Below are 27469 nucleotides of genomic sequence, written 5' to 3'. Positions count from 1 at the left end.
GTCTAAGTTTTTTCATATTGAATCAAGTATATGAGCGTGCCTCCAAGCTTGTTTTTATATGCCCTTTATTTTCTTTCTTTTTTCTTGTAAATTTATAATAAAATTTTATCTAAATAAAATGATAATTAATTTTATTAATAATAAAATGATAAATTATCCAAATAAAATGGATTTATTATAAAATGATATTTTTAATTTTATAATAATATTTTCTCCAACTAAAATGATATATTAATAAATTATCCAAATACATCATCTTTTAAAATAAAACTATTTTTTCTAGCAATATTAATAATTATAAATTAAACTTGAGTTATTTATTCTATTATTATTTTACATAATCACATAAGAATAATTGAGATATTATTTTTATTTCTTAATTGAAAATTGCTTTACATATCATCATAAGTTTTTATACTAAGAATCGAGCTTTTGATAAAAACTAGTGTTCATCAAAATAAAAATAAAAATCAATGAATAATGAAAAGAAAGTTTTGTCTAAAAAATGCATTTTTTTCTCATAAATTTAGATCTCTTGAATTATACAAATTTGTACTTTGATTACTTATGGACAAAACCATAATTTTTTTAAAGAAAGGTGATGTCTACGTCAGATATATATAAAAGAAGATATAAGTTTTGTTGTAAATACATTTTTTTACTTTAGAATTTAAAAATTCTTTCAAATATTTATTTTAATATTCATAAAATTAAATTAAAATATGTTTTGAGAATGACTCTAAGTTACATATTTTAATAGTGAAGAGTTACTTTCATAAATTATATCAAATGAAATATATGATATATTACTTGGTGTGACCTTTACAACCTTTGATTAATTACTCATAAATTTAAAGATTGTTTAACTCTGTTACAATTTTGTTTTAATTAAAAGTTAAATTGTTTAACTTTTGACTTATGATATGCTATTTTTTTCTCCCTGAAGAATTTTTTTGAGTCAGTTTTTTTTTATCAAATATATTATAATTTAAGTTATTTTTGCTAAGATTTATTTATAAAGTAGTTTTTTTAATTACAACTCAAAATTAAAAATTACTTTTCATGAATCATGTTAGGTAAGTTTTTCTAAGTTGTAGATTTTAAAATATTAAGAACTAACACAAATTCAACATCTAGGGAGCTCGGAGTGCAGAGTAAATAATTTTTTGACTTTGAATCATGATTCAAGACTTATTTTTAAAATGATTTTAAGTTAGGGATGTTTAATAAAAAGATAATTTAAAATGATTTTTTAAAAAATAGATTTAAAATAAGAAGAACCTATAATTTTAAATTTTAAATTATCTGATTAAATAATTTTAAGCCCATGCCCCATGGAACTTGCGATAAAAGCTTGAAGTTAATGACAAATCGACAGCTTTGTTAACTCTTTATACAAATTTATTCTATAAAAATGCCCTAACCTTAAAGAGCATCATCACTTTCAATCTGACATCAAACAGCAATGGCGCTATTAGATCAGAGCCTCTTTCACTACAGTCTCCTATCCATTTACCTCATAGGACCCCCTACATTCATTTCCCTGAAATTTCTTCAAGCCCCGTATGGGAAGCACCACCGTCCAGGGTGGGGTCCTACAATCTCTCCACCCTTGGCTTGGATCCTCATGGAAAGCCCCACTCTTTGGCTCACACTCCTCCTCTTCCCCTATGGCCAACACTTCACCAATCCCAAAGCTCTCATTCTCATGTCCCCCTTCCTCTTCCACTACTTCCACCGCACCTGCATCTACCCACTTCGGATTTATCGGAATTCCAAAACCACGGGTGGTTTCCCGGTGAGTGTGGCCGTTATGGCATTTGGGTTTAATCTGCTGAATGCTTACCTGCAGGCTAGGTGGGTGTCTCATTACAAGAGTGATTATGACGGGGGGCTGTTTTGGTGGAGGTTTTTCGGTGGGTTAGTGGTGTTTGTGTGGGGCATGAGGATCAATACGTGGACCGATGGAGTTTTGTTAGGTTTGAAGAGGGAAGGTGGCGGGTATAAGGTGCCGAGAGGAGGGTGGTTTGAGTTGGTGAGCTGCCCCAACTACTTCGGGGAGATTGTGGAGTGGTTTGGATGGGCAGTGATGACTTGGTCTTGGGCTGGGTTTGGTTTTTTACTCTATACATGTGCAAACTTGGTGCCTAGGGCATGTGCCAATCACAAATGGTACCTGGAGAAGTTCAGAGAGGATTATCCCAAGAACAGGAAAGCAGTGATCCCTTTTCTGTGTTGAAGCTATTCTCCCCTCTTCTTGTGTTTGTAGCTTGAAACAATGGAATTGTAATGGCTGGTTGTGTTTCTTCCAGTTAAGAATCAAATGCAAAGTACTATTCCATTAGACTGCGTGTTAACTGCTCAATCTTTGTTCAGATTTGTTTGCACGACAGTTTTTTTGGTTTCTTATTTACCCTCGCACATCGACAGCAATTCTCCATTAATATGATGCCTCATAAAATGATGTCTTCTGAAAATGATAATCTTGGAATTCAATAAAACATAGAAGTTTCAAGCTTCTTGAGTTGAAAGTGGAACGTTCATTTCAGTCAACAGACGGGTATTATTACTGATACCTGGGAGCTTTTCCTCTGGCACTCAACATAATTTATACAAAAACTGTCTTCGTCTATCAATGCAAATAGAGACACATTATAAGATAAAATTGAAAAGGCAGTACAGGATAGATCAATAAAAACCTAACTGGAATGGAAAATGTTTCAGCTAATAAAGATAATGTTGTGGACTCTCGTTTTCGCATGGAACAAAAACTTGTGCGCTGTAGCCAGAGAAGACAATAATAATATGCAGCCTCCCTGAGGTCGAAAGGCCGGAGTTTGAGTATCTTCGGATTAGAAGAGCATGGTGCTGTTCTGACTGCTTTAATGAAAAACTTCTTTCAACGCCATCTTCACCAGTTGCATACCTAGAAAGAGAGATTGTTACGAAATGAATGGAATGACTCAAGAAATAATCGTGAAAATCACTTGCCAATTTTGTTCAAATTAAATAAATAAATTTACTGCCTTCAACGCTAGCAATACATAGCAAGCCCTATTTACTTAATGAACTCGTTGGGATTTAAGTAAACATTGCAATGCCGTAGCAGTCTTAGAGGAGAGGCATGCTGCCTAGTGCAAATGGAACTGAGCCCGCGTCAAGAATGACCACTTGTATTCCTCATCAGAGAGAGGATGAATACATGCAGGCTTAAGAAATTATAAATCTTAGCGTGTCGGATGTACCCTCAAACAAAACTCAAAATAGAATAGAAGTCTAGATATACGTCCACTTTATCCATCGGAGAAGGAGAAATAAGAATCAAAGAACTCACTCTAAATAAAGCTGCGATTTGCACCCAAATTAATTTCTACCCTGGATTCATCATTTTTTGGAGTCCCTTCCTTTAGATCATGATTTTTCAAACTTCCATTGGATTCTAGGGCGATCTCTGCCAGCAGCTCTTCATGCTTTGATTTTATTTCTGAGGAGTTCATAGCAGTGGCAAGCTTCTGCCTTATTTGTTGTTCTAAAGCCTCAATTTTTTTTTTTGATGCGACATCGGGTGTTTTCCCTGCCTTGGCTACCTCCAACTTCAGTAACTGGATGGTGTTTTTAAGATCTGATGAGTTCATCAGATTTTCAATTTTCTTGCTAGTTTCCTCCCTCAAACTTTCTACCTTTCCCTTCAAGCCATCATCAATGAGTTTCTTTGCCGTTACAATCTCAACATCCAAATCCATGGACTTGAGGGCATTCGCCAATTCCAACTGTATCTCTTTCTTCATCTTTGATATGCTCTCCCTTGTGCCTTCATCTAAATCTGCAGAAGTAGAAACCCCTGACTTTTGAACTTCTGCCTTTAGTGCTTGCATCTTCTCCTTAATTTCAGGCCTATCCATGACCTCTTTGATTTTCTTATTGATATCCAGTTTCAGCTCCTCACCCTTGCTCTTCTTCTCCAAGGCGCATTTGGCTTTAGAAAACTCCTTCAACATGCCAAGCTTGTACTTCAGGCTCGCATAATTAGGAACAGTTGGCAGGCCCTTGTTAAATTCATCATGAAGCTTTTCGATCTTGTCCATCAGAACTGGATGCATGAGATGGTCCTGTGAATTTGCTTTTGCACATTCTTCCCGCAAATTCAATAACCTATCCTTTAAGCCAATCGCTTCAACAGCTTCAGAATATTCAAGATCAATCTCCTTTTTTAGTTTCTCTATCATCTCATTTAAAGCCAACTCTGTAGGCTTGCTAGATGACTCCTTGGCTTTTGAAATTTGCTCTTTCAGTTTTTCAACCTCATCCTCCAATTCCAGAACTGGAGTCTTCCTTGTGATGGGTTCTTCTTTCTTCTTCATGTTGACTTTTCTTATAGGATCAACTGGGACTCCTTCTTGAAACCCACCGATTTTTCGAAACTTAAGCATGCGATGTTTTAGTAAAGCTTCTGTGTCCATTTTCTTGAGCTCCTGTTAAAGATAAGATTAATGTTAGGGCACAGTATTAGAATTTGGTTCTTAAGGAAGCCTTGCAAGTGGCACTCACATCCATAGTTTCGTTAATTGCTTTCTTTATCTGTTGTGAGGTCCATGATGGATCTGCATGTGCTCCACCTAGTGGCTCCTGTTTTTTTTTTTTTTAACAAGAAAAAATAGTTGAGCAGCTTTTATTCATCAACATAAAAACGTATAAAGAGAAGAGGAAGAGAAAAGCAGTGAGATATATGTTATTTATCAATAGCACTTCTCAATATCATGAATCTGAACTAAATTTCAATAAGAATTCCTTTATAAATACATGCATAGCAGCCCGGAATCACCCACCCAACCACTCCCTTCCCGAGGCAACCTTTGTTGTTTGTAGAATATGCAAATTATCATGGTTTAAAATCTTAGAACAGCTTTCTAAATAAAAATTTTAGAAAGAAGATTATTACAGGTATGATTCCATCTGCAATTTGCAGCTTACACAACTCGGGACCAGTGATTTTAAGCTTCTCAGCTGCCTGCAGGAGAAGGGAAAAAACGTTTCTATAATCTATAATCGATAAAATATCCAAATGCAGGCAAAGTCCAAAAGTGAGAAGAGACTACAAACCTTTGGAGCAGCTTTGGCAGTCTTCCATAAAATTGCTGCACATGCTTCAGGACTTTAACACAAAATAAGTTCAAAAAATGTTAGGAAATGTAAAATCAATCAGCACATTTGTGTGAAAAATAAAAACATGGAGCATAAAACATCATATCCTTATAAAAGGGAAAGAACATGGAAACCAGTTGATGCATTGCAAAGTTGGATCCTTAAAAGAATAACAACATTGTTGATGAACACATTTCCATAACTAGGCCAAAAATACAAGCTTGTTTAACTAGACAACTAGCAATCCCAGTCAACAGGAGAATCATGACGAGTAAGAGCTACACTAAAATAGACAGCCATCTCACCAATGGCTGTATGTGCACGTTGCCACAACAAAATGTCATATCCTCCAAATTGACTATTCAAAATAAGCAACAGAGCTAAGTAAGTCACTTAGGAAAGACCACCAAACCTCATGAGCAACCAGACCTCGGTACCACCATATTCCTAAAATAGCACTCAAAGTCAAAGGGAGTTGTCCAAACATATTTTACTAAATCCTTTTCCTCTATACGAGTTATCGGATACAGGAGTGATAATTTCTACTGCTGATAATGAGTCCCATCTTTTCAACAAGACAAGACAAGACAAGACAAGCAAATGCTCAATAGTAAATTTGCACAAACATTCGGATTCTGGAATAAATGGAGTGAAAAACAAAAAAAAAGGAAAAAAACCCATTGAAGTACCTGGCCACATAGAAAACTGCGTTTTCAAGCATTAACAATTTATTAGCACAGCCAATGGCCAGAGCACCACCAGAGCCACCTTCCCCAATAACAATAGAAACAATGGGAACCTTTAGGCCGAACATGGTCCTCAAATTATGAGCAATGGCTTCGCCCTGTGCATATGAATAGCAAACAAATTAGTTGAACTCCATTTAAAGAAAGCCTTGAAAGCTTTGCAGTACAATTATCCACGTACTTGGCCTAGTTCCTCGGATTTAAGATCTGCATATGCTCCAGGTGTATCGATAAAAGTAACAATAGGGAAGCCATGGTGATCTGCATAATACATCATGCGTAAAGCCTTCCGATAGCTGTTAAAAAAAGACATTTATCAGTCCATGACAGATACTAAATATCCAACTCTGCAAGTGGATTGCATAATGTGTGGGAGAGAAATCAATATCTCATTTCAAAGTTTATTGAAATATGTTTATATATAATTGAACATACCCATGAGGAGTAGGCATCCCAAAGTTACGCATAATGTTCTCTTTTGTGTTTCTTCCCTTTTGGTGACCCATGAACATGTATCTTCTACCATCTATTGTGCCTATACCAGTAACAATAGCCGGATCATCATATCCTGCACGATCTCCATGAAGCTCTACAAACTGGACATTTAATGATACACAGATATTCATTAAGATAGTTCCATAGCATCCACCAATTGAACACGAAATATCAGAATGAAGAACATATGCAATTAAGAGAATCTAAAAGTTAAATGAGATTACGAGTAGCAGACCTTTTCAGTAATGCTAAATATGTGATCAAGGAATGTTGGCCTGTTCGGATGGCGTGCAATATTCACACGTTGTATAGGAGTCAGATGCGTATACAGATCCTTTAGAGCCTGAAATCAATAGCGGAGACACATGAAAATACTCTAAGCAACAGAATCCATTAACGATGGAGCCTAGGCCTAAAGCCTTAGACCCTAAACAGCATTAAGACAAATATAAATTATGCATTTTTCCTGCTTCAGAAAGAGGCTCTACAAATGGCAGAAATACATTAGATATACACATCCCTGACATTATTTTTCAAGCCTTCCCCTAATAATACAATCATATCTTTCTGGGGAAACTGTCTGGTTTCAAATGGATTAGCTCCTCCAAATGAATTTTGACAGTTTATCACTTTCAGTTTCAGTTCAAGTTTCCAAACCCACTACTCTTGCAACCTTGTCTACTTAGAGAGTAGCAGAACACAGATGCAAAAATTTAGACATATAGAAAAAAAAATGCATATCAGGAACGTTCAAACCACATTGATAAAACCCAAAACTATTAGCAGTCATCAACAGCTGTAATCCCATTATGTTTAACAGGATAGTATGACCAGACAAATGATACAAAACTTCGAACTTGAGGTTTCAATTCAACAATTTTCATAATCACTGTACTGCAGCATAAAAAAGACTCCATACAATCGTATCAAATTCAACCAATCCGCGTTCGCAAACCTGTTGATATTTACTCTCTAACAATGCAATCTGATCGCTGAAGTCCAAACCAGTTTCATTCGCCATCTTCCGCACCTGCAACAGAACAAAAAATGCACCAACATTTCAACCAACCAGTTTTTTTTTTTTTAATACTCTCAGCTTAAAAGCCAAGCTAGCACAAAAGGGCAAAGGCAAATTACATCGATGATCTTCTTTTCGAGTGCAACAAGTGGTTTCTCGAAATCCAAAGTAACCGGTTTAGGCTTCTCTTTATGAGGCTTAAAATGCGATAAATGAGTTAAAACCCCGCCTTTCACATTCGGATCCGGATCCGCAGGCCATGGATATTCATGCTTCTTAACTTTCCTAGCCTTCGCAACCACCGATAAATCCCTCGTTTTCACACTGAATCGCGCCTTTCCTAGGGTTCTCAACGGAATGCCACTAACACCACAGCACTTCGAGCTCCGCAGAAGATCCGAAGCTGTCGCTCCGGTAAATGCAACTGCCGAATTCGATATAGAAGAAGCCATAACAAAACCCTCACACCTAGTAGATCTTCAAATTCCCAAATTTATCCCCGACGCAAACTCGATTTTACCTGTGAAATACAGGGGGGGGAAAATCAGTCCCTCGTTAATTTTTCTCTCCTTAATGGATAAGTAATTAAGTAAAAAAGTAGTAGTGGTAGTAGTAGTAGTAGTTTTGGACTAAAAATACACTACTAAAAGTTGAAAAAAAATGCATTAATTCTCCATTTTTAACCAAAAAAAAAAGAATCAAAAGGTGAAGATACCAGTGAGATCTCTGTAGAGAGGAGAGGAGAGACGAGGAGAGGGGGGATGATCTAAAGAGAAGGAGGGAAGGAAGGAAGGGGAGGGTTGTTTGGCAAACAACTAGAGACAAGTGAGGGAGGAGTTTAATATTTATTTAAAGCGAAGGAAAATGAGGGAAACATCGTAGAGATCGTCAAAAGAGAAGGAAAGGGAAGGGAAGAGAAAGAAGGGCATTTGTTTTCTTTGGTTTGGTTTGTTTTCAGTTCGATACTTCTTATGTTAAGAGAGGGACACGTACTCAGTCCCTTCAAGAGTTCAAAATAGTCCCTTGAAGACTTTTTATCGAACTCATTTAAAGCAAATTTGATGTTGTGTAATAATTATTTTTAAAAATGTTTTTTAATTAAAAAATATATTAAAAAAATTATTTATAAAATTTTAATTTTTATATATTTATATTAAAATAATTTGAAAACATTAAAAAAATAAAAATACTTTTAAAAATGTAAAAACATAGAATGCTCTTAGTAATTAGCGCTCCAAAACTACATTCTTTTAACGTGGCTCCCCTTGAGTTTTGTGTTATATTTGTTTAATATAAACCATTGATTTTAAATAGATTCTTGATAGAGATAAATAATCTTTCATCTTAAAAAAATAATTCTAACCGTTGAAATAAATTTTAATGGTTGAAACTCAAACTGATTCTATTTAACTAACCATCTACTAACTTGTATGGAATAACTCTAGTTAAATTTCCATAAATTAAATCCTTTGGGACCATGAAAATTTATCAACTAATTCAGATATTATTTAATAAATAAATTAATAAAAAATAAAAATTTATCAAGGCATTCCTTTTTTTATTAAAAACATTAAAGTTAATACATGTATAATGTAACGTGATCATAAGAATACTACTTAATTATTGATTTATAAATTATTATTATTATATTTGTTTAACTAAAACAAGTTTTTTAAATGTAATTAGTCTCATTAAATAGAAGTCATGAATCTATCTAATTTTATAATAAACTAAAATTACATTTGTTCTCTACTTAATTGATATAGTTCTTGAACATCAAGGTAAACAAAAATACTAAAAAACAATAATAATATCACAAGTGATAAAACTAAATAAAATAATTTCTCATCTTAAAAATATATAAAGAACAACTTAATTTAATGAGTGACAAACAAATTATTAAAAATATAATAGAAAATGACATAAAAGATGAAGTTGAAGAAAATAATTATGCATTGAAGATTATCTTGCACAAAGATGTGTTCAAATAAATAATTACATTGTATATTTTTTTTTCTTGTAATACGAGAATACTACCTCAAAACTATTTATGCACTGATAAAAGTTAGAAATGAAGTTCAAAAAGACATCAATTTAAAATAAAAACAAGTAATATTAGAGTCATGTTTTACAAAGATCTCCTAATAGAACCAATATATATGATTTTAATTAATGTATAAAAATTATTAATTTTTATATCAAGTGGACCCATGTAATTTTTTTAAAATATATTATCTTTCCAAATTGAAAGAATTATTAATTTATTTTATTGGTTCCAAGTTGGGACTAATAAAAAATATTATTTAATCAAAGTTATTAATTTATCAAGTTATATTGCATTATTGGTTGAAATTCAAAACTATAATTTAAATTTTTCTATCATATTAAATCTTGTTTGCTAGTAATTTCATGGAGTTTGATCCTTTTTTATTATCAAAATTTCCCACCTTATCTATTTTTTATTTAGTTTTCAAAAAAATAAACGAAATAAATTGGAAGGGAGCATGAAAATGATAAAGTTAATAAATTATAAATTAATGGATTTAATATATATTTTCTGAAACTAGACGGACAAATCTGTTAGTTTTCTAAACTACAGGGGCTAAGTTAAACTTAACCCTTATCGTTGTTGTGTCTATAATGAGCCAGCTTTTTTCGGTTTGACCGTTAAAAGGGCTTCGGCCTTTGCGTTTTTGCCTGGCACGTGAGATGCTTGATTGCACGTGTGAATGGTCCTGGCTCGCGATGACTTCGATGATGATCCATGTCCTTGGACTCGACTCCAACCACGATTTGGTTTCGAGCTTCGTTTCCTGTGATAACTAAAAGTCCATCTGAAAAGTGAAAAGATAATTTAAGGGAAACATAAGTCTACCTTCTGATTTTATTTTTAATTATTTATTTATTTATTTATTATTATTATTAATTCAATTCCAACTCCTTTGATTTTATCAATTAACAATTATTATCCCTCATCTCGTCCATTGTTAATCATAATTAAATATTCATCTTCATTCATATACTCTCTTTAAATGCTTTAATCCAAAGCACCCATAAAAATTTGAGTATGCTTTAGAAAACAATTTTAACATTAAACCATAATCTGCTTTTTTTTAAAACTTCACTTGCTTGAATACAACAAATTGTGAATTGATAGTAATGATATTTCAAAATTCAAGGTGTTTAGAAATAAAACTTGTGTGTTGAACAATCATTTAATTTTTTAGGTTTAGCAATATGATTTATTCTCTTTAATCAAAGTGTTTAGCAACTTGATGCGGAGAGCTTAGTGGCTAATTGTTGGTAAGTTAAGGTGGCAAATAGCATGTAGCTGGTGTCTGAAAAGTCAAGATGGTTGGTAGCATGTAGATGATATATGATAAGCCAAGATAGCTGGTGTCTGATAAGTTAAAGTAACTGGTGTCTGATAAGTTGGTGGTAACTTGTAACTGCAGAATATTATCTTTACTGGATAAAGAAATTCTCTTATGCTTAAATTAATAACTTTGTAAAAGAGAAAGTTTAATGATATTTTAGAGAGATAGACTATAAAAATATGTATGTTAAAAATATTTAAAAAAAAAAAAGATATTGTGAACCTTAACATACAAACAATATCTCTTTGTTTCTCAATATATATATATATATAAATAAAAAGAGACATGAGAACATATCTATCATATAGTTATTATTTTTCATGTTAGGAATTGACATGAAATCATACCCATAACATAAACAACATGTTTAGTTTCTAAATCAACAAAAAAAATCATATTTTTAAATTTATCCATAATATTAACACATTTTTTATCATGTTTGAAATCAATTTGGAATTTTATTTGTGGCATAACGCGGTGATAAAACTAGTATTCACCTAAATATATCATGAATCACTAACATGCTAATAAGAATTAACAAATTTAATTAAAAAAAAAACTAAAGGGTGTCGTTAAATCATTAAAGCCACACCCACATAATGGTGTTTTGTGTTTTTTTTCTTATTTTATTTAGTTTTTTTTTTTTAATTTTATCTTCAATGTTAGGCTGTTTTGATAATTGTATTTTGTAATTTTTTTTTTTTTTTTGTTAGATTATATATCGATCTCATGGATTTATATTTTTTTATTTTCAATTTCAACCTTCAACTAGATTTATTGAAAGTGAGACTTCATAATTTTTTTATTTGATTTCAAAAAATAAGGCATGATCGGTTGATTATTTAAATTTTATTACAATAATCTTAATTAAAAAAATATTTTACTCTAAAATAAAAATAACTAAACAATTACATAAATGAAAGGTCAGACATTGTGGGCCATAGAAGACCAAACACATGCTCCTGGCCTTAAAAATAAAAAGTCTCGGCATGTACCTTGTTAGACGAGGCCTAGATGCTATTTTTGTTTTTTTAAAAAAAAATGAAACCAAGTGAACAACACATTACTGCCTATTTTTTTAGACCGTCAAACTTATATGCTATGACACATCATTTGTTTAAATAGATGACCTATCACCACATAGTTCATTTGTTAGACCATCAAACTTGTGTCTAGTGACTGAAAAATAAGGGTTTAAGTTTTATACCTTAACACCCAAATTCTACCATTTTTTCACAATAAAACATAAAAAAAATAATTAAATGAACCTTTAAAACCTATTATCATCAACAAAAATACATTTTATTAGACTAAAAACATAAAATCAAATTATATTTAGAATATTTTTCCAAAGACTAAACTACTTTTTCCACTTTTAATTGTACTTTTGAGACTAAAGTCAATTTGACAGGTTTCGAAGATAAAAACAAATTAAATGAAGAAAATAAGTCTAAGAGCAACAAACACTATTTGTTATAAAAATAGACATTATAGATTGAAATTCTTTGTCAATCCATGATGATATAAACATGAATTGAAATTCTCTAATAATTTATGATGCTTATTTTCATGATGATTATAATATTAATTATGGCATAAACAATGACAATAATGACACCAATAATGTCATTCAATGATATCTTCATTGGCAAGCTAAAGGTTGAGTGCAGAGATAACATGGAATGAGCTTAATAAAAGAAAATTATTGATTTAAATTATGTTGATTTTCTTTATTACAAGTTTACTATTATCACAAAAATAGGTTTGTTCAAGGATTATATGGATATAACATATGTTAATAAAACAAGTTTGAGATTTGCAATTCATTACTCTAAATTCTAATAAAATAGAAAAATATATGGATATAACATATGTTAATAAAACAAGTTTGAGATTTGCAATCCATTACTCTAAATTCTAATAAAATAGAAAAAAAAAAATGATTGATGTTTTTTACGCAAAATTTAACATAAAAGAACTAAAGTTGTTACCTAGAATTGTTATACACTTGAAACGAGGAGAGAAAGGGGCTAGAGGTCTTGATTAGACATCCACAGGATTGAAGCTAGAACAGTTTGAACTTAAAAACAAGTTTCTTCCAACTTAAGAAGACTAATGCACAAGCTTTTTGGTAAAATAAATATTTTCCTTAACTATTTTTATTTTTCTTATTTAGTTTAAGAATTTTATTATTTAGTTTAAGAATTTTATTATTTATTTATTTATACTTAAAAAAGAATAATTTTATACTTTTATTTCTCTATTCAATATCATTTGGTTTGTTATAACCCAATTTTCAACCCCTAAATTTATATTTTCCTTAAAAATCCAAAAATATTTTCAGGACATGAGAAGATAAGCTATTAAGTTATAAAAGACCAAAACATTAGAAGGATAACTAGATTGGGATGTTTTGACTGGATGAGATAAAGAAAGAAATAAATTTCAGGTTGAAATCCAAACTTGACCAAAAATTGAAAGAATTAATTAAGTATAAGGATCTAATTAAACTTTTATAAGGTTTAATTGACTTATATAAGAACTTAATTAAAAAAAGAATAAGTTTGAAAGTCAATTAGGCAAAAATTAGAAGAATTAATTAAGTTCAAGGACTTAACTAAACTTCTAATGGGAGGGTTCAAGAAAAACTCAATTGAAGAACAATAAAGTTTAGAGGCTTAATTTGGATCAATTTGCAAAGATTGAAAAATTAAAGACAATTGAAACTTTGTGAGGCTAAATTAGTGCAATTAGGGGTCCAATTTCAAGAATTTCAAAGTTTGAAGACTAATTGAGGGCTAAATTAAAAGAAAATTCAAGATCGAAGACTTTTTTGCAAAAACACACAACATTAAGGGCTATACCAAACCTTATCATGGACTATATTAAAGAAAATTAAAGTTTAAGGCCTAATTATGGACTAAATTGAACAAATTGGAAACCAAATGTTACTATGTAAAATGTGCCACACTTGAAGTATCCTAATTTATTTTTGGCAAGGCTTCATTATATAAAATTAGTCATTTTTGTCTCAATTAAGAATGCTTGAGCTCAAATTGAAACAACAATTATTAAATTAAAGTTTTTCAAATCCTATTTAAAAAATTCTAATTTTTAGGGTTTAAACAGAAAACATGTCATCCATTTTTAATGAAGAGATTAAGTGACATGTTGTTTATCTTTGTTTCATTGTCTTCCCCAACTAAGAAGGTTGATTAGGATATTATCTTCAAGTGAATGAATGTGATATCTCCAACAACTTCAGGAGGTCTAATCACCACCAATGGATTATGAAACATCTCATTTATAAGGACAAACTACCTTCATCAAACTCTTACACACATTATGTTTGTTTCAATGAACCAAACAACATTATGTTTTTGATCAGCCACTCTGCATTCACATATTAAAATTGATTACTAGCCAATATTTGAAGCAATGAATGTGGAGTTTTGGACCTCCAAATCAAGTGTGGTTTGTTTGTAATAGTAAATATGCATCCCCTCTACATGGTTTAGGTAAACCAATTGTACGATTATTTTAAGAAAAATCTCTTATGTACTAATTGATTTTATTTTTCTTGACTTGACATGAATTTAAGAAGCACATCATAGATTATTGATGGCTTTATCCAACACAAGCTTCGAGTGTACAAGGATGGATATAATTATTATGGTAGAGCCACCTTTCATGCCCTATCTTTAACACATATTAGAAAAATTGTTTTAGTAAGCTTGTAATATAGTTTTAGCCTTTCCTAGTAAGTTGAAGTAGTATAATGACTCTTTTTTTTTTTCTAGTTCAAAGCTAACCATTCAAATATCTATGATGTGAAGTGATCATAGTAATCAAGGTTCTCCCCCTATAAATACCAACCTCACAGTATATGTGAGAGAAGTTTTTGATATCTTGTTAATCAAAAATTCTTTCTATCAAAGCTCTCTCATTCTCGCACCACACTTTTTTTAAAGCTCTATATGTTTAAACTTTGACATCACATGACCTGTCACTCATTTGTGCCTTACTAGCATTTTTTGCTCTTCCTTGCATACCTCTCTTTACTTGCATTAATTCTTATTGATTAATGGATTTTTAATTCTACAAGTTATAACATTGGCTTTTGGTATCTTGACCAGTCATTTGACTTGTTGTCAAAAAGAGTTACACAAATTTTATATTAGATAACCACAAATATCTTGCATTGCTATCTTTTTTTCTTTAAAAACAAGTTTAGTAAGATTAGGTAATTTGGAATTGACATATTATTACCTTTTTTTTTTATTTGAAAAAAAATAAATATATGTAGGAGTTTATTGGTTCATACTATGCTACGGGTCAAATCAAAAGTTATTTGAACAAAAACAAAATATCTAGGTCACGAGGAACTTTGATATTGTTATAAAATCCAGCTTAATAAGTCAACCTTGAAACTTTTTACCTCGATTTCTTGCTTAGCCCGAGTTTCAAATTAAACCATTTCAGAGTAGCCCTGACATGATCTAATCAACTTGATAAGTCTAAAGACAACCTGAATAACAAGTAAAATTATAATTTGGCTTTCAAAAATTTTCAAGATGATATTTTTTTAATATTGAAAAGATGATATATTGGACCTATCCATAACTTGGGTCATAGGCTCCACTAGTTTTCTAAACTATCTTGTACTTAATTATATAATAACTATCTCGAGCACCAATCAAATACTAGATGTTTGTTTAAGATCGTGAAAATCTCATATAAAGCAAACTCAAACAAATTGTGAATAACAATTCAAAATCAACAAAATTGTGAAGGATAAAATTTTAAAAACAAATAAAATCAAAGGAAAAAAAAAGAGGAACCTGCTTCATTGTTCATATGAATAATGGAAACAAGTTATTTCACATTTTAATTTTTTTAGTAATAATAATTAGATTGGTGGCCTGTGTTATGTTGCGGATGAGACAAAAAATCTGCTAATATTAAAAAAAGATGCTAAGACAATGTTGATATTTTTAAAGAAGTAAGAAAATTCTGAGACTTGGGTCATTAACTTGAGTGGGTTCAATAATCTCAGTTAATTTAATAATATAATTAAAAAAGATAAAGACAGTAAATAAATCGAACTAAACAAACAACTTGACAATAATCAACTAAAAAAACAAACGCTCGCCAATACCATAAAAAAACATCCTCCCTATATTTATAAAAGGTCTCCATAATCTTATTTGATAAAAAAAATAAAAATTAAATAAGAACGTAACAACCTATATAAAGCAAATATAAAAAAATCTGAAGCTAAATTCTTAGCAAATCAAATATGGAAAGACAAAAATTAAAAAATATATTTTTTAAAAAATAAAAAACCTCTCAACCCGAATCCACTCGAGTCAGTCTACCAAATCCATGACTTAGATGTGAGGCCAAGATAATCCTATAAATAATAACTTGAATACAACTATAAAAGTCAATTCTCATACAATCCAATGTTTAAGAGCAAAACTAAAAAAAATTCAACTAAGAAAAATGCAAAAAAAAAAAAAAACTCAAATCAATGCGGGTCAACTTAACAAGCTTATAAACTGAAATATGAGATCAAGATAACCTCATAGAAATGAAAGTGAAAAACTCACGAAGTCTAATTTCTAAACAATCTAATGTTGAAGAATGAAATTGAAAACTAACAATGATTGAAATAAACTCGGGCTATTGTTTAAAATCCATGACTTGGGTCATGAGACCAAAACTAACCTTATATGAGATAAAATCAAGAAATTCACAAAACCAAATTCCCTATCAATTAAATGATGAGGAATGTCATAACCCAAATTTTTTAATAAATAATAAAAAATGAATGAATAAAAATATATTTGAGAATGGGTTAAGACAACACAAATTTAAAGTTCAGGGGTAAAATTATCAAATTGAGAGTCAATTGGTCAGAAATTGAAAAATTAATAATTTTGAGAATTTAATTAAAATTTGGATTAGTTTAATTAATGAAATCAAGAGCTTAATTGAAGAATTAATAAGTTTGCAGACTTAATCAAACTTTGATTTAATTAATTAAAAATCAGGGATTTAATTGAAGAAACAACAAAGTTTGGAGCTGATTCAAGGCAAGATTGCAGGAAATTATAGTCCAGGGACTGAATTAAATAGTCTAGAAACCCAGGACTGTTGTGTAAATGGCATAACTCAGGGATTCAATTAAAATTAATCCAAGGGCACAATTAGAAATTGATTATTACTGATTAAGATCCCAATTGTTAAGAATTAACGTTTAGGGACCAAAGTGAAAAATAGTCATTTCCAAGATACAAACAACGCCGTTTTGAGCCACTATTCAACACATTCTCCAGACCAAGGACCGATTCAACAAGAAACCAAACCGTTTTGGACCACGTCTCCTCAGCTGCCCATGACCTTCCAGAGACCACGTTGAACAGTTCTGCTGTGATTCCCCTGTTTTCTTTAAGGCGTTGGTGCCTCACGATTGTGAGGCATGAACAGATGAACAAAGGCCATTCTCTGGCTTTATAAAAGCCAGAAAAGGCCGCAAAATGGAGGCGGCAGAGGGGGACGAACCGAAACAGAAAAGAAAGAGACGGAGAAACAGAATAAGAGGAGCTGGAAAAACAGAGGGAATAAACCCAAAAAAAAAAAAACAAGAATAACGACCCAGAGTCAGAATCCACTGCAGCAATCTTCATCATCTCTGGAAGTAGAAAGAAGGAAGAATAGAGGAAGAACTTGAGAAGAGAGTAGCATGGACCCATTAGCTTCACCATCGTCTTCATCCCTAAGTGCCAATTCCGCCTCCAACTGCACCAGTTAAGCTTATTTCTCCTCCCGCTTTCATTTGATGAACATCACACTGTTCAAGTGAATTTTAATTCACTTGAATAATGTAGCATCATGCATGAATTAATGAGCACGTGTTGCTTTGCCCAAACCGGATTATTGCTTGGGCAAGTGGCCAGGCTGAGTTGGTCAGGTTTAGAGGCTCACATAGGACTAAGCGGGACCAGCCAAAAAAATAAAAAAAAATTAATGAAAAATAAAAGGATACGTGCATGGCATAAAAAAATTTATTTTATTGGTTTATTTATTAATGCCAGAGTCAAGAATAAAAATACTGATTTAAAATTTATTTTATTTTATAGCTACGTAATATTTACCAACGCTAGGGTTGAAAGTACCCGTAGTTAAATATTCATTAGCACTAGAGTTAGGAATATTATAGGCAAATCATCATAGCATAAAACTAATAAACATTTAGTAATTTAAGACAGAACCAGCAATGCAGCCTGCCTCAGGCGGACGTTTAATGAGTGATAATATCTTTTCTTTTACGTAACCAGTCTCATACTATATAATCTCTACTAGTCAATCAGGGTTCTTAATAACTATAATACTAGGTGGCGACTCCTTAAACAAAATCATTCCCCATCAAAGAATTAAATGCTAAAAATCCGTTCTTTTCATCGAAATATTTTTAAGGCTGCCATGATGTCGGTATGACAATGAACAAAACTAAAAAAAAAATTCAATAAAAAAAAATCCAAAACAAAATAAATAGCAATTCATCGGAGGCTTACACAATGTCTTCGTCGAACACAATTTCAAAAAGCCTGTGTTTGGTAGCTGGTGATGCCTTACGTGTCTCTTGAACACGGAAGGGGTCTCCTATTACCGTGTGCGTTGAATGCACCAACCTGTTTATCTTGCCTATTTAATCCGATCCCCATATTTGTTTTAGTTTTAAATTTGACGTCTTAACACTTAATTATTCTAAATCAGTTTAATTTTATTTTATTTTGCAAAATTGAACATTAAATAAATACTGGAAAATTGCCTTGATATTGTAATATTCTTGTATCAAAGCAATTAAAACAAACTACGAAGTCAAATCTTAAATAAAATTAATATGAAGGGATAAAAAAAAAATTGAGGTATTGAAATTAAAAAGAGACATGAACTTTTTTCTTGTATGTTTAAATTAGTCCATAATGTTGGCACAAAAAAAGAGATTGATTATTTCCTTAAACTTTAAATTTAATATCTGATGTTATAATTATTTTAAAATAAATAAAATTATATTTTATTTTATCAAATAAAAAATTAATCGAGTGAATGTAACAGTTCCTTGACATCTTCATATGCAAGCATGAAAACAAATCATCATAACCAATAACCAATCATAAATCAAAGTAATTTTTTTTAAATAAAGAAGAAAACAAAGAAATGAAAAAATTATAGAGACCAAATAGAAGAAGCACTGTTCGAAGGAACACGGTCGGTCTACTGTCTAAAATACTGAGGGGTTTAGGTTTTTTGTTTTTTTTTAAAAAAACATTTATAATGGCAATACTGCCAATTCACACACGCACACGTGTTCAGCAGATGGCGGACTGTTATTATGTTCGCTATGGAATTGTAAAAGCATACATGCATGCTTGGCAATGATAACACATAAAAGCTCTCCTAGTGCCAAAAGAGTTTCCGTTGCCGGGACTTGAACCCGGGTCTCTCGGGTGAGAGCCGAGTATCCTAACCAACTAGACTACAACGGAATGATGGAGAATCGGTGCACGTTAAAGTTAAAAAATAAAATAATTGCATCTAGAAACGACGTCGAGTTACAAACACGCCCGCGTGCTCTTATGGCCGTCTCATCACTTGCGCTGAGTGCTTGCTTCGTTTGCTTAAAAGAATCATTGTCTGCCCTTATCGTTTCCCCCGCTTTGTTTTCGTAGCTTTCAATTTCATGGCGGAGAAGTCCACAAACGGTATTCATTCCATCATCTCTTCTCACTCTCAAGAATTTATAAAGATTTTTTTAATCTCATTTTCACCCTCTCAACTCAACAACAAACAGATAGATAGAAACATTAAATTCCATTCCTAACTCCGTATGAACAAATGATTGATTTGCAGAGCATATTTTAGAGCAGCTGAAACATGGGTTTGCCCATTTTGAGCTCGTCTCTTCCCCACTTCCTTCAATTTCCACCTCCAAACCTCACTCATTTCCTCCGCCTTTCTTCTCTGCCAACACCCATCGCTTCTTCGCTAGAATCGGGCCTTCACTGTAAGACTTCTTCTTCTTTCTTTCTTTCTATTGGATTTATAGACCTTGAAGACTAAACCCTTTTTTTTTTTGAGGCAGGGGCTCACATTCGATGAAAAAAGTAGAGCATTATTCAGTTCAGAAAGTTACCGGAGATGGGCGCTGTCTTTTTCGTTCTCTGGTACTAACTGATGAGGTGACACAACGTTGCTTCTCTTTTTTTTAGCTTTTAAACTAATTCTGTCCGGTGGAAATCAGGTCAAAGGAATGGCTTTCAACAAGGGCATCTCTCTTAATCCACGAGAAGAGAGAAATAATGCAGGTATAGTTGATGTAATATTTTATTTTCTTGATCTCAATAGTATCAACAGGATAAGGAAGAGCTGTGAATTTGTTTTTCTTTCTGGCAAGCTATCTTGTTTTGGTTTTATTATGGGATTCTCTTATCTTGTGTTTTATTGTAGATATTGATAAGATTATACTGCTTTAAATAGTGGCAGAAGCTTATATTTTCTTGCTATAAAAACTGCAGATGAACTACGAATGGCTGTGAAAGAGGTTATATGTGATAGTAAAGAAGAACGCAAACAGTACGAAGAAGCAGTTATTGCAATCACGGTTGATGAGTCTTTGAAACGGTGAGTGTTGAAGCAGTACAGTTAATCATTGATTTTCTGATGGATGCTTTAGCATACTTTTGTGAATGGGATTTCATTGTACATCTGTTAATGTCTTTCTATAGTTACTGCCAACGCATTCAGCGACCTGATTTTTGGGGAGGCGAGTCAGAGCTACTGGTTAGTTATCCTTTTGATGCATTCTCTTATGCCTGCATTTTCATGGTACCACTTGTTTTGTTGGTGATTGTGTTTGCAATTGTTCAGAGATCTGCTCATGAACTTACAGAGTTAATATGTATTTTTAGTTGACATGGCTCTGTCGAGTGTGTTGTTTTAGTTTCCTTTGCGATGGAGATTGAGTTGTTTTCATAGAATTCCCAAGGATATCTATTTGGAGCATCAAATAGTGCCTTTACATCAGTAAAATTACTGATTACCATCCGTGTCATGGAATGAACTTGAGAAATTGATATGTTGCTACTAGAATCTAGATGATGCCAAATTTATGAATTGTAATGGATATGTTTGAGTGTTTGTTTTTCTTTTTATGAGTGTTTGCTTTTCTTTTTATTAAATTAAGATGAACACACGCCTACCCTCTCTTTTTTACTGCATTTCCATTTCATTTTGGGTGAGAGGCAGAAAAGGACTGTCATTTCAAGCTTCAGTTAGCAGCTTTAGAAATTAGAATACTGTGCTCTGGGTGAAGTATCATGTGTGACTGATTTTGCTCTGGGTGTTGTTTGTATGAGTTTCCTGCCTTTACCTGTGTGATTGTTTATATGTAATGTTTGCTGATATTTGACTAACCAACGATCATCACTGCTGGATTAGGTACTGTCAAGATTGTGTAATCAGCCAATCATTGTTTACATACCAGAGCATGAGGTAAGTTTTTTCTTTCCGCGATCATGCCATGCAAAATATTCTTGTAAGTTATGCTATATAGGTGCCTAACCTTTTGCTTTTTCCACAATTATGAAAACATAGTTATGCTACACAGCCAAGAAAGAGATGAAATTCACAAAAAAAAAAAAAAAAGCTTTGGTTTCTTGGTTTTTGCTGCATGCAAATGAGGGATATAGTCAGGGAGCCTCTGGCATTTTGGGGCTTATAGGAGGGGATGAGTGAGACCTTCATTATCTGACAAGAATGGCTTTGCTTAGTAGGAGCTGTGTTTGGCATGCTAAATTAGGTCGATTTTATGATTATTTGACAATCTTATTGCAGTCATTGAATCTATGAATGTTAGTCATGAGCAAGTGATAAAATCTTCCATCCAATTAGAATGAAATTCAAGATTTTGCATGCTATGCAGCACGCCGGTGGTGGGTGGGGCTCTGGCTTTATTCCCATAGCAGAGTACGGAGCTGAGTTCCAGAAGGGCTCTTGGAAGGGGAAGCCCAGGAAAGCTGTGAGGCTACTGTACAGTGGTAAGAATCATTACGACTTGCTTGTCTGAGGCCTCAGAAGTAGACTTCATCATGATCGGAGGAAAACCAGCATTGATAATTGCCAAAGAAAGTGATGCTATTTTGTACTGTTAGTATTTAAGGAGGATGTAGTCTTGCAGGGATTTCCTGCTTTATGCGAAAGAAATTGAAAATCATACTCTTTTCCAGGCTTGATCATGTAGCTGCATTTCTTTTAACCTAAACGCCAGGAGGCCTCCTGGTTGAAAGTTACACTGGTGAAAGGACTCGGAAGCATTATAATTTTAGAGTCAAATCGTCATAATGGTTTTATATATATATGTCATTCTATATTGATACATTTACTTTTTTTTTTTTTTTTTTGTAATTGTGTCAATTTACTACTTATATCAATTTTTCATTTTTTAATGCGTGGTTTGTTTTAGTAAAAGTATCCTATAAAATAATATCTTGCTTAATAAATAAACATATTTTAAATTAAAATAAACATTTTAGAAAGAAAATCATTTAATTAATGGTAAGTTATTTAAGCTTTGCATCGTTGTTAAATTCTATTTTATGATTAATAAAAAAATTATTAACACAATTTAAAATATCAATTATTAAAAAAAAGAAGAAATGGAAACCATGTGAAAATACATAATTAACAGATTTTTACTATATTGGAACAAAAGAAAAAGGTTGTATCAAAATGAAAAAAATAAAGTTCAAATACTTGATTTAGAAAAATAAAAAAGTTGATACACCAACATTGCAATACTTAATTAGTATATGTCAAAGGATATCTAAGTAGAAAATGGAGCAATTAATGGAATGAAAGTACTTGATTGAAAGTTTTAATAAAGTTAGTGCTCGAAAATGAAAACAAAACAAAATGCTGATGCTCGATTGAGAAAAATATAAAGTAAGGCTGTTCCCAGCAAAAACAAGTTCGTGCCAAATTTGTTACACGTGTAAGGCAGTTCTTTGCACGTGCCAGTAACACTTTCATTCTATTCATGATTTCCAAGGCAAGTCGAAAAAATTCTCCCCCACCGAAAAACCGCAAAAAAAGTTAATATAACCGCAATTGACAATCAGAAAAATATAAATAAGAAACAAAGGAGAAATCTAGGGTTTCAATTTGACGAAATTGGATCAATCACATGGAAGGAGTGAGCAATGGAGGGATGTTGTACCACGAGGTACAAGAGGCAAAGCTATGCGCCGTACATTGTGTTAACACGGTGTTACAAGGACCATTCTTTTCAGAATTCGATTTGGCGGCGCTTGCTTCGGATCTCGATACGAAAGAGCGCCAGATGATGCAAGAGGGCACCGTCTCCGCCGCTGCTTCTGGTGATTTTCTCTCCGCCGAGTCTCATAATGTCTCCTTAGGCGGTGATTTCAGTATCCAGGTTCGTCACTAATTAATTAGCAGTTTTGATTAGTTAATGAACTGATGCAAGAATTAAGAAATTAATTTTAAGGTTAGATGGAAATTTTTTTCTATGTTGTTTTGTTTCGGAGTTAACTTAAAGTTAGTGAAAGTTAAGGCATGATTTGTTATTATTGGCTTAGAGTTAAGGAAAACACTTGATTAGTACTAGGTTGTAATTATGGAGATTTTTAAAATTTTAACAATCACTTTGTGTTCAGTGGGGTTACCAAAACTGGGTAAGGGAGAAAGGAGGTTATTGCAAAGTTTGTGTTACTTTCCCCATAGTTGAAAATTTGAGACATTTTGAGAGATGCATGTGGGGATAATGAATCATTTAGTTGATTAGTTAGCAAAGTATGTTTCTTGGGAGTATGAAAGTCAGGATTTAGGCTGATGCTTTGAACATTTAGCTAGTAATGGTGAAATATTGGGATGCATGGGGTGGATAAGCTACTCATCTTGGTAGGGAAAACATTTAAACTTAGGTGTTTGATTTATGGAGGTGGATGGATGCTTTTATAGAGCATGTGTAGCTTGAGGTGGGAGTTGGAGAGATGGTAAAGTTTTTGGCATAGATATATGGTTTAGCATGTGATATTTTTTAAATCTCTAAGAATAAACATACGATTATAGTTAGTCTTTGTTGATAAAAGCTGTAATAGACTTATATGAAGTGCATGTCATGGTATGCGTAAAAGATATGAGACCAGCTCATAGTTACCATAACTGTGGCAACCCCACATTTGGCAATCTGGATTGCACCTTTCGGATTGCAGTACATTTATGCACTAGATCGAGGTGTTTTGTGTTCTGGATCGTGAAAGTCCCATTTTTGGTAACTGAAATCTGTATAAATGGGAAAAAAAATTGAGAACAAAACTCTGAGCTTGATTGATTTTTCTCAAAGAGCTGAGAGGGAGAGGCCACAAAGAAAGAAGTGAAATAGCGAAAAAAAAATTCCCAGCAGCAAGAAACAAAGAAACATGCTTGACTTCCGTGGAAGAAAGATTTTAAGACAGATGTAATGTTGTAAATTAAACCTAATAACACGAGAAGTCTGGGCCTTAGAGAAAAGGACAAGTCTGGGCCATCAGTTTTACTTGGCCAATATTTTTCTTCACACAGGTCTGGTTTTTAATTTAATCCGGTTCAACTACTTTATATTGTATTATTGATCTGAATTTTTTAAGCTAATGCTCTTTCAATTCTATCATTTATTAGAAATGAAAACTGCATTTGTGTTTGATGTTTGCTTCCTTTACACTATTAGACCATAATGTTTGTGCTGTCAACAAATCAAAAAGATGTTCCAATTGTACCATGATTCAAACTAACATACCATCTAAGCCTACCCCCCTACATACTGTAAATTAATCAAAGTGCATGTCCCATTCCTGAACCTTGTACCACAAACATATTTCTGGTACCTATGGACCAGTGAATAGTAGGAAGTGATGCCTGAAGGGCATTTTAATAGGTAAATTTTGTGGCTACAATTCCTCTCAAGTTTGTCTTTGTGTTCTTAACAGTATAAATCGATGAAAGACATATAACAACTGGTTCTGTGATGGAGGTTTATTGTAGGTTTAGATGAGGATGGATACCCATTATAGAGTGGAGATTAACTGGGAACATGGGCATGTATAGTTTCATTGTAGGTTTTGTCATTCTGTCAGGCACTAATTCTCATTTCCAACTATGCTATCTTTGGTATCATCTTTGTGTGTAAGCATCCGTACATCATGGGCAGTTAACATTCAATTTTTATTCCTTACATGAGATTCCTCGGGAAATTATTGAACTGGCATGCCCTGGTTGTAAATTCCACTCTTTTTCTCTAGTTCTATTTTACCAGTGATTTATTATTATTATTGTTATTATTATTAACCATGCATGGTCCATGTTGTTCATTAGTAAATTTTTTATGTAATCATATGAATGGACTTACCTTTGAACCACGGACCAGTCTCATGCTTAAGAGATAATGCTATCAGGATTAAATGCATATAAAGTAAGACTATTTCTTGGCATGTCAATGGAGTTGTGCGAACTCAACTTACTGTGAGGATTCTTGTTTGCAGGTTTTACAAAAGGCTTTAGAGGTGTGGGACTTGCAGGTCATTGCCTCTGATAGTCCGGTTGCTGAGCATGCACAGATTGACCCTGATCTAGAAAATGCTTTTATTTGTCATTTGCATGATCATTGGTTCTGCATTAGGAAAGTGAATGGGGAGTGGTATAACTTTGACAGCCTCTACGCAGCTCCACAACACTTATCCAAGTTTTACCTTGCAGCCTATCTGGATTCTCTTAAAAACTCTGGCTGGAGCATTTTCCTGGTGAGAGGAAACTTCCCGAAAGAGTTTCCCATTGCTTCCTCTGAAGCTTCCAATGGTTATGGGCAGTGGCTGTCTCCTGAAGATGCCGAGAGGATTATTAAATCCTGCAACAACACGCAGTCTCCTCAGAGAATCAATTCCACTCAACAGGATTCTGACCCATACCAAGAAATTCTGTTAGAAATGGAGGACCAGGACATGAAAGCTGCAATAGCTGCCAGCTTGATGGAACCTTCCCAATCCATGAGCAGGGTGGAAACTGGCAGTCCTCAAAAAGACAATGAAGATACCAAAGATGACAACAAAGATAGCGAGGACAAAAAGGCTCAATAAGAAATATTCTTTTGCATTTATTTTCAGTTAGTTGAGCAACAAGAAACCATGTCAGGGAGGGTGGATAGAACACATCCTTGGCATGTCATCGTATTTATGCAGCACATACTTCCATTTTACTTTTTTATGCAGCACATACTTCCATTTTACTTTTTCTCACACCTTCAAACTTTTACTGTAAAAACTCTCTATCGAGAAGAAAACTACCTTGCAGCTATATGATTGCATGGGTTCTCAAACAGGCACTTGTTGTGGTTGTTGTTTTCTTTTTTTCCAAAACTCTTATGATTCTTGGGTGGTTGGCACGTCTAATTTTGTGGTTGGATAGTGCCCCTATGAGAATATGTGAATCAAGGGTTTTTTTTATGGAAATGTCAAATACCTCGTGAGTCATGGTTACCGGCAACCACCGTTGATCAGTTTTTGAAACCAGTTACTATGGCCAGCGGCACTTGTTAACCGCCATAGTCACCAAAAATCTGCCATGAAAGGGATGCACCTATTGATTTACTACCCCACCCCCCCCCCCCCCCCTATTGAACCTTCGACAAAAACAGTTTGGAATCTTCAACATCGTTGAAGAATGAAAGTGGAACCTGCACGCGCATGACGCAAGTGATGGATAATAAGTGATGTCTTTGTTTTCCTTCTCCCCACGTATATGCTACCGTATGCATATTATATTATATTATATTATTATACAATTAACTAAAAAAAAAACACGATAAATTACGTTTTAAAAAAATTTATTTAACACTTAAGTGCACTGTTGATTGCTAAGTTGATTTTGGTCCTTTTTTTTTAGGTTCATGAACACTTATTTGTTTCAGCCACCAAACTTATATTTTTTTTTTCAAACTCATCCTCCTATGTCATATTCACATGGTTTTAAGCTTGATGTTTGGTTTCGGTTCACGTTTTATGTTGTATTTGTAATGTAAAAAAAACATATTGCCATTGATGCATAGATTTGCAAAATAGAATTTAGTTTTATCGAGTAAAAACATTGAAACAACTAAGATAAAATTTATTACAAAAACAAAAATAACAACTTTTTTTTTCTTTTTTTTTTAATATTCACGAAGCACAAAAAACTATAGTTCATCCCTAGAGTTTTACTTTTTTCATTTTCATTTATGTTTTTAGGGTTTCCTGTTTTAGTCTTAAACTTTTGTTTTATATTTTAGTTCCAAAAAATTTAAATTGAGAGAGAAAATGGTCAATTAATCACATTTTATCCACTAGAAAGGTTGATTTTAGTGACAAGGAGTTCATCTTGAAGAAAAAAGTTCAATAAATATGAAGTTTCCCCTTGAACATGCTGTAAAAACTAGATTGAAACTTATTTAGTTTTTTTATTCAGTTGGATTTTGATTTTTTAAAGTGATTATAATTTTTTTCATCGTTTGAAATAAGTTTATAAAGGTTTCTATGATTTTTGAGGGTGTTTAGTAAAAAACAAGTTAAAAATTAATTTTTTAATGTCCAAAAAAC

General features: G+C 32.7%; 4 protein-coding genes and 1 non-coding gene across 7 annotated transcripts; 3 read left to right on the top strand and 2 right to left on the bottom strand.

The window, feature by feature from the left end:
• Window positions 1–1376: 1376 nt before the first annotated feature.
• LOC118037560 (steroid 5-alpha-reductase DET2) lies at window positions 1377–2344 on the top strand. Its single transcript, XM_035043556.2, has one exon. The coding sequence runs from the start codon at window positions 1466–1468 to the stop codon at window positions 2237–2239; it is 774 nt and encodes a 257-aa protein (XP_034899447.1). The 5' UTR covers window positions 1377–1465; the 3' UTR covers window positions 2240–2344.
• A 199-nt stretch (window positions 2345–2543) lies between these two features.
• LOC118037559 (acetyl-coenzyme A carboxylase carboxyl transferase subunit alpha, chloroplastic) lies at window positions 2544–8355 on the bottom strand. Its single transcript, XM_035043554.2, has 12 exons — window positions 8117–8355; window positions 7521–7921; window positions 7339–7413; window positions 6619–6726; window positions 6324–6484; window positions 6070–6184; window positions 5832–5986; window positions 5101–5152; window positions 4940–5008; window positions 4549–4626; window positions 3335–4472; window positions 2544–2926 (listed from the first exon to the last, which is right to left on the bottom strand). The coding sequence occupies exons 2-11, from the start codon at window positions 7851–7853 to the stop codon at window positions 3336–3338; spliced, it is 2283 nt and encodes a 760-aa protein (XP_034899445.1). The 5' UTR covers window positions 7854–7921; window positions 8117–8355; the 3' UTR covers window positions 2544–2926; window position 3335.
• A 10905-nt stretch (window positions 8356–19260) lies between these two features.
• Window positions 19261–19333, bottom strand: TRNAE-CUC (transfer RNA glutamic acid (anticodon CUC)). The gene has a single exon. It is a non-coding gene; the product is annotated as a tRNA-Glu (tRNA).
• Window positions 19334–19406: 73 nt separating this feature from the next.
• LOC118037558 (OVARIAN TUMOR DOMAIN-containing deubiquitinating enzyme 3) lies at window positions 19407–22291 on the top strand. 3 transcript variants are annotated; one of them, XM_035043553.2, is made up of 8 exons: window positions 19407–19549; window positions 19698–19851; window positions 19930–20011; window positions 20089–20152; window positions 20363–20468; window positions 20573–20627; window positions 21285–21338; window positions 21769–22291. In XM_035043553.2, the coding sequence occupies exons 1-8, from the start codon at window positions 19528–19530 to the stop codon at window positions 21910–21912; spliced, it is 681 nt and encodes a 226-aa protein (XP_034899444.1). In that variant the 5' UTR covers window positions 19407–19527; the 3' UTR covers window positions 21913–22291. The 3 variants fall into 3 exon arrangements, with proteins under 3 accessions (XP_034899444.1, XP_073261484.1, XP_073261485.1); XM_073405383.1 differs by having other exon boundaries at window positions 19926–20011; XM_073405384.1 differs by lacking the exon at window positions 19407–19549 and having other exon boundaries at window positions 19556–19851; window positions 19926–20011.
• A 577-nt stretch (window positions 22292–22868) lies between these two features.
• On the top strand, window positions 22869–26354 carry LOC118037557 (ataxin-3 homolog). The gene is made up of 2 exons (XM_035043551.2): window positions 22869–23280; window positions 25385–26354. The coding sequence occupies exons 1-2, from the start codon at window positions 23029–23031 to the stop codon at window positions 25973–25975; spliced, it is 843 nt and encodes a 280-aa protein (XP_034899442.1). The 5' UTR covers window positions 22869–23028; the 3' UTR covers window positions 25976–26354.
• Window positions 26355–27469: the final 1115 nt, after the last annotated feature.

Source organism: Populus alba, chromosome 16, assembly GCF_005239225.2.
Source record: "Populus alba chromosome 16, ASM523922v2, whole genome shotgun sequence".
Lineage (NCBI taxonomy): Eukaryota > Viridiplantae > Streptophyta > Magnoliopsida > Malpighiales > Salicaceae > Populus > Populus alba.
Note: the sequence above shows the minus strand (reverse complement) of the source record. Positions and strands in the feature narration are given on the sequence as shown.